The 8,052-nt window shown below is 40.8% G+C and overlaps 1 protein-coding gene across 1 annotated transcript in view; it reads right to left on the bottom strand.

The window, feature by feature from the left end:
- LOC101854990 overlaps positions 1-2,908 on the bottom strand; it is a gene marked incomplete at its 3' end in the record, with an annotated part of 7,392 nt that extends 4,484 nt beyond the window's left edge. Inside the window, 2 exon segments of the mRNA XM_013080649.2 lie at positions 107-245; positions 2,790-2,908. Of these exon segments, the coding sequence (XP_012936103.1) occupies positions 107-245; positions 2,790-2,838 (188 nt within the window).
- Positions 2,909-8,052: the final 5,144 nt, after the last annotated feature.

Below are 8,052 nucleotides of genomic sequence, written 5' to 3' on the forward strand. Positions count from 1 at the left end.
CACACACACACACACACACACACACACACACACACACACACACACACACACACACACACACACACACACACACACAAGGGCTGTAGAAATGTTTTTAAAAACTTACTGGCAAAACCCAGCGATTCCTCCGGACGTAGACATGTTTGTCAGCACTGCCGGAGAAGTTGGGTCAGGAAAGCTGTTGTAAGAGTCGAGACATCGTTGGAGGTACCGGCAAGATCTGCTACGACGCTCAACGGTGGACTCTGAAAAGTACAATAGTTTTGTATTTTGTTTTCCTTTCCAACTACCTTTATAAATCTCAGGCCTTAAATTCCACTTCCCTCTAAGCAGGTTTGCATAGAGCTACTCCAAGCCACCATTTGAATGTCCATGATTTAGTAGAACACCGCGTTAGCGGGACTTTTGGTTCCAGAAGAAAAATCATGATGCAGGCGAGTTCCCACTCTAGGAATGCAAAGGGGAAATTACCGAAAATTTTCACAAAACCCACAATGATTACCTCCCTTCCATATCAATACAGTTTGCACCGTAGAAAAGTCTTCCTTTTCTTGTCAACTTCGTTGATTATCTCGGCCTTTAATTCGAACGAGAAGCATTTCCTTTTGTCTTTGTTGGAAGCCATCTTTTCTTCGGCCTTGTTGCTTGTGCTGTCTATCGTACCAGTAGGACTACTACAGAACTGGTGAAGTGGATGCGTGCGTATGCCTATGAGAAGCAACGATCACAATTCAAGGAATCATGGATCACACACTACATGCTCGCCTCTTCTTTTACTTTTTAGTCTAGCCTAGGCAGGGCTATGGCCTATACGATCTCGTACTGAGCGTCTAAGCTACGGCACATCACGTTTGACGTGGCTCACGTATAAGGCTATCTCCTCACCATCTCTCTCTGCCGCCTGCACCACCTCACTCATCACTGGACTGGCCATTCGCAACGCCGAACAGCTGACTGCCTGTTTGGATCCCGCCTACAGTCCCCCCTCCCCCTCCCCCCCCCCCCAAACACCCTTCCCCAAGCTAGAGCTCGCTCGATATCTCCCGCTGTATCCGAGTTCTGGCCTTTCCTTGCCCCGTTAAATCCGAACACAGGTAATTGAGTTTACTTAGAAAAAAAGAGAATTCTGGCAAAACCAAATGCCCGCTTGTCTTGGACTTTCTACGATAATAGCAGTCTGTTTTACATCTATATGAGGATCAATAATTTGGGATGTCTTCAGTCCTTATCCTGTTTTGGAAAACGTTTGGGGGAAAGCAGAATAGAAAGGCCACGGTGAGCGACAAAACGATCAATTTCAAAATTTAGCTGTAAAAATCAGGATTACAAGGCAATCAACAAATGGTTTGGAGATAGAACTATTCGACTTCGGAAGCCAATGATAACAGCTAGAAAACGATAGGCTACATTGTCTTGACTGGTTGTACGTTTCTTTAATTTTGTACTGGTAGTAGTGGTAGGCCCACCCACTCGTATCTCGTCATTAAAATGTGGCATTTTAAGCATTTGCCAGAACAGATATGATAAAAAGATACTCGTAAAAAGCTAACATATTATGTTATTGTGCGGATTACACATCCACTGCTCTTGTCTGAAAATATACACGTAGCTTACACGTACATGTCTTGTAAACTCTGTCTTTATTTCCTGATGTAGCTGCAAGACGTTTTCTTTTGGATAGTGTATTACATAGCCTAAAATACATTGTCTGGAAAAAAATCAACTAAACCCGACAATACGCATGTAAAGAAACAAAACAACTGTATCAAATAAGAATAAATTTAGTTCTCAATATACCATACCTTCCAAAAGTTTCACAAAAATAAATCCGTCATCGGAAAATGGGTTGTGCAAAGTGAAAGCAATGCACGGTAACAGTTTTAAGAAAAATAACTGACTAAAAACTCGACCAAAAAATGTGAAATGTCAAGTTTAAAATAAAATAATTAGACGGTAATGTATTACTTTTTCTTCCTTTTTTCTTTCTTTCTTGATCTAAGCGATGATCATTTTGATGTGATAAACTTTGTTCTCTTGTAAGGACGGAGTTCTGTTACTCAAATAAGGACCAGATGCTGACAAATACTTTGAAGACATGTTCAAAGGGAACAACAAGCACGTGTAAAAAAGGTAAACTTAAGGAACATATTATTTTTAGAAAGTCCGGCCAGCCTCGAGAGCCAACAGGTTTTATTAATCAATTTCAGAATCTGAAAAGTACCGGCGTCTATAGTGTAGTGGTGAAGAACCTCTCCACCACACGAAAAAAAAGACAGTGCGGGAATAATTTTCATAGAGTATCTTGGTACATGTGTCAAAATTTATGCTGGTTGTTATACAATATATTATTATATCTCAGCCTGGGTTGGCCCTGATAAGCAGGATAAAGGCTGCTTTCTAAATTATGATCTAAAATGAGTCGATAGAAGCCTGCGAATCACCTATATGTAAGAAATTGTAAAAGTGTAAGGGCTTCAAATCTAACTTGCTTTTTGGGATCAAATTTCTAACGTCTTATATTTTTTTTCAACTCCGCTGGTTTGTACCGAAATTCGTACACCCTGTGTCCTCTAAGCGTAGTGATATACTTACATATAACAATCTCGAGAGTGTGGTAAAAGCAGACAACTGTTAATGAGATTCAAAATTTATTTAGATCTTTCCATGCCCCCCTCCCCAAACACATACACAAGCACACACACATACACAGACACACATACACAGAAACACACACACACACACACACACACACACACACACACACACACACACACACAAGGTATACTTGCCTACAGTCACAAAGGCAGCGCAGACCAGAAACAGACAACCCCACTGCATGTTGCTGGAAGTAACAGAATGATTTTCACCCACTGGAGTGCTAGAATACTTTTTGGAAAGTGCCAGTGGTGTTGACATTTTATACCTCGTTGACAGAAATTACAGAAAATTGTACCAACCTATTTCCGGGACGTCCCGCCCTGACGCTTAAGGTTATCCTTTGTATCTCTGTACAAAAATACAATCGTTGTCATTTATCAACACAATTTCCTCTCTAACAAAATCAGAGTTAATAGGATAATTTACTCTTATCTATCTATCTATCTATCTATCTATCTATCTATCTATCTATCTATCTATCTATCTGTCTATCTATCTATCTATCTATCTATTTATCTATCTATCTATCTATCTGTCTGTCTGTCTCTCTGTCTGTCTGTCTGTCTGTTTGTCTGTCTGTCTATCTATCTATCTATTTACAGAAGGCCATTAAAAACGCAACTTTTTCAAAAAGTTATTCAAAAGCCAAATATGCTCTGATAGTGACGATTTTTTAAGACACAAGTAAGTAGTTGTTAGCCCACATACCCATGTACAATTTTTGCTATTTCAAAGAATTCAAAATTATTTACCTGGAAGACGATCAATTCTTTCTTTTTAAAAAAATCTTTTTCATTACAAGACTCCTCAACTTTGCGAAGCTAATCGCAACTTTCGCTTCTGCCTTGTTCGTGGAGCAAAATCTGCCTGAGAAGCAGCAATACGGCTAAAAACAATGGTGACAATGCAGTGCTTGTATTGTTCTCGACCTATACAAAGATTTTAGCACACTTGAGATGTTCGGGATGCGCAAAGAATAGGACAGTCTCGAGTGATCAGCCATGTTCAAGAGAGGCGTATTTTGCAGTAGCATTTGCGAAATCGTTTCGCTTCTCAAAAGTAGCAGCTCAAGGCATGCATTGGTTGCGTGAAAATGTTTCCTTCATCAGTGTGAGGCGCGGAGGAATAAGCACAGGACGTAGATGAAGAACGCCTTATTTAGGACTGTAATTAACGAAGCCGCAACAACCGTCTTCACGGTGCCAAACAGCACAAAGAAAAAAAATTGAATCTCTCAGTCATCCAACTCGACACTCCTGCCTTTATCGTGCCCATTTAACAAACAACACAGTTTCTGGAAGATTATAATATGAATGTCAAGGACTGGCCAGTGTACATACCCGACTTGTCTCCAACAGCGCACGTATGGGACGAACTGAACCGCAAAGTGTGTGCCGATGTGCGAATCTGGAAGATCGCGCTGCCACGAAAGCGGGACAGAATTTCTCAACAAAACATTGAAAATGTAATGAAATCCATGTGAAGAAGTGTTTTGTTCTGTTTAAATGTTAATGATGGCCATACAATTTACTAAGAATAAGATATCTTTATTGAGCTTCGATTTGTGTTTATCTGCACATTTCTCTTAAGGGGGTACGCCGAGAGAAGGAGGACAGTGTATCGAAATCATTCAAGTGTGTGATCAAAGTGGTTCACATTTGTTGGAAATTGAATAAACTTCAAAAAACATTTCTTTTTATCTACTTTAACTTGATACAAACGTGTTCAGACTATGCGAACGAAGTGTTGCGATTTTAATGGCGTTCAGTATATTATATCCGTCTGTTGGACCATTTGTAATTAATTTCTTTCCTTCTGTACGGTTGTCGATAAGTGTCGACGGGCGATGCAGTTTTCTATTGTAAATTAACTCCTCAGCTCTTTCAATTGGGATATTATTATTTCTCAAGGCTTCCTTGACTCCCCCCAATCTATCTTTTGCATGGCCTTCCTCTTCCTTTATAGCTTGTTATATGCTCTCGAGGTTTGCTGGCTAGGTGACATTCGTGGCACTTAATTCTCTGTTTTGCTATGAAATGCAGGCAGGACTCAGTGCCAATATCTGCTCTTACTTCTTCATTTCCCTGCCTTCCTCGTCTTGTGATGTTAAGAGTTTTGCGAAGACATTTATTCAGCTCGTAGGCAGTGATTTTGCTGTCATAGATTTTACTTAATGTTCAGGTCTGGAACTGGTAGCACAATGCATAAACATTGAGGTGATACGCTGTCCTGTTGTGCCCATGGAGGTGTTTAGATAAGATAGAAGGTAGGCGAGCTGGTAGGTGACATCGTTGGCCTTTGACCTCGCGTTTTTATTTCTCTGTCTATGGACCCGTTTTCAGCTGTTTTTTAAAATGCTGTCAAGATATTTATAATCCTTCACCTGTTTCAGTTGTTTACTATTGACATGGATGTTCAGGGGACTAGATCTATGGTTTCCATTCACTTTCATAACTTATAGTAGGCTACGTAGAGTTATCGCAAAACATTTTCCTAGCTAGGCTGAACTGTTTGTTTCCATGGACTTCTCAGACTCAGAGTAAGATTGCTTACTGCACTTCAGTTCATATTACAGAAAAAGTAATGGGCAGCTTGTTTGACCTTGTTCAAATATATAACCTCACAGGAATATTATTTTCGATGGTGGTGGTGTAGTTACGATTAATTTTAGAGGTTTCACAAACTAGATGAGTGGGGTATGGGTTCTATTTCTACTATTTTGCACCCATGCTATACAATGCTCATTGTCTTCAATTTCACGTTCACCTATCACGTTGTCTGGCTGACCGTGGGGGCACCTCTGTAGATTTTACAACCAGCTTCTTCCACTCTTCAAGGTCCTCGGTTTTCTGCAATATTATGGTGTTCCAGTCACGACCAGTCTTCTCGTTGGTTTCTCCCCATCGTTTCCTCTGTCTGCCTTTTTTAGTCCCTCCTAGTGCTGTTATCTGTAGTGTGGTCTTGGCTTAGTACAGACGATCGTGTTATGTGCATTTACTACAACAGATTTTCACTGAAGTCAGGAGGTCTTCATACGGCCCGATGGCATATCCGATTCTGGTTCTCACTACTGCATTGGTTACGTTATCTCTGTTAGAGACATCGAGGAGTTTTCGAAAATATATCATCTCCAGTGTCTGTACTCTTCTTTCGGTGATTGCTGTTATGATACATGCATTTTACAACATATATGGGCATGACCAAGTAACGCACCAGTCTGATCCTTGAAGTTGATAGTGATGCTCTCGTCCTTCCAAATGTTAATGACATTAAACTTGATCACTGCAGCTGTGGTCGGGGCTTAGATGCTTCGTCCAATATTTTAGTTCCCATGTGTATTAAAGCTACGGATAGTCACCATCTTATACTTATTGTCTTTAGTATAGTTTTAGAAAGAGTTTTACAGCACTTGCAACACAATAAGGTCATACAAGTGCCGAGGATTAGAGGTGTTACAAGAGAGTAACAATCACAAAAAAGGAGGAGAAGAGAGAAAGACGATAGTTGTTTTTTTTAATATAGGAAAGAAGGAACAAACAACACCATGAGCACCAGCCAACCACCCACTCTTATTGTCTATGGTAAAGACAGCGCTGAAGTTATTGGTGCTTATTTGTCATCAACTGTATTTTGTTGTGGGGGCCTTTTCAATGTGATTTACTAAGTTGGCCAGCTCTTGCTCTCGTCCAGCTGGGCTATCGAATCGTCGGGAAAATGTGAGTTTGTACATTAAATCCTGTCTCTGATGCTGACTTTAACTTCATGTTCTTCAAGTTCGAGGGACACATTAAACATTGTCAGTTTGGTAGAAATTTTGAATTTTGTCCGGGTGGTAGCTGAAGCCTACTCCTATCGATTTTGGGATCACCAAGGAATCTTTAACGTGCGCCACTTGCATAATTAGGTACCACCAAGATTTTTTGCTCTTATCCGAGAAGACTAAGTGTTAGAACTTACCTACCATAAGATCAGGTGTGTGTCTGAAAGACATCAGTAAAGAGATGTAACAGTAGAAAGGTTGCATAAAGAGTCAGGAGCTCACTGGGAGGGGGTGGGGCAAAGGGGAGGGGGGGAGAGCAGAAAGTGGAGACGAAAGCAGACGGCAGAAGACGTTTAGAGTACGAGAAAGGAGACGAAAATTTTCCGTCGCTGTCAGGTGTCGAACCAGGGACCTATTGAATAAGAGGTAAACACCCTAACCTCTAGACCACGAGAGCCCCCGCGCCATCTGTGTTGAACGCCTTCTTGAAGTCCACGAAGACAAAGTAGAGGCTTATTCTGGTGTTATTCATTGTCAGGCGCAGCCAAATAATTTGTGTCCGCTTCCAAAAGAATTGGGAGCTCATCCAAAAATGTCCAAGCGATTTAAACTCTCAGTGTTTCTGTGCTGATTTGAACACTGTAACCACTTCCCCCTCCCCCATACACAAACACAAACACACACACACACACACACACACACACACACACACACACACACACACACATACACACGCGAAAACACACACGCGCGCGAGCGCGTTTTTTGTAACGTAATTCAACAATTTCAGCGTTCGGCATAATCTTGGGCAACACAATGCTTGTTTCTGGCATCGCAGTAGGCTGCTACTCACTCTGCTCCAAACACAAGAGGAATGTTAATTACAGTACGCCCTGACAGAGTCAGAAGATGTGGACAATTGCCCGTAATTGGTACTAGTTGAGTGTAAATGAACGTCGTTCCGCCTTGTTACTGTTCGGATTTTTTGTGTTAGAGCGGTCATTTCAGCACTCTCGACAAAATAAAGAGTCTTAAAAAGCAAACTGGGATTCATAGATAGTTTATTTTGACATCTATTACGTATCAAGCTGATTATTTCGACATCTATTATGTATCAAGCTGAAAGTTAGGATATGTAAAAGACTAAACAAACAAACAAAACAAAAATAATGGTGCCACCTGCATAAGCCATTGTGGGTGCCTCTGAAGCACACTCATAATAATAAGAACATGTTTGATCTCTTAAGGATAGATTGTATCGATTAACATTCAGCGAACAGATTAAAGTGTGCACACAACAATATCAATTAAAACCTTGTTTCACAACAAAAAGCCCGTCTTTGTGGACCCAGCATGACTTTTGTTCGTTGTCAAACCGACTTTGAAACGCGATGGTTTTATCCACTTCAAATATCATCATTTTTGCTTGTTCCCGTCCTGCGCTGTTCATCTCATCGTGATGCTACACTTAAATCTAATTAATTAATATGATTGTTACGTCGCTTTTGTTATCTGGTCACGCTTCTGGTCTACACAGCTCATGGGGTGGGAGACAGACAGACAGACAGACAGAAAGACAGACAGACAGACGACAAACAGACAGACAGTCAGACAGACAGACAGACAGACAGACA

Source organism: Aplysia californica, unplaced genomic scaffold (assembly GCF_000002075.1).
Source record: "Aplysia californica isolate F4 #8 unplaced genomic scaffold, AplCal3.0 scaffold00006, whole genome shotgun sequence".
NCBI classification, from domain to species: Eukaryota; Metazoa; Mollusca; class Gastropoda; order Aplysiida; family Aplysiidae; genus Aplysia; species Aplysia californica.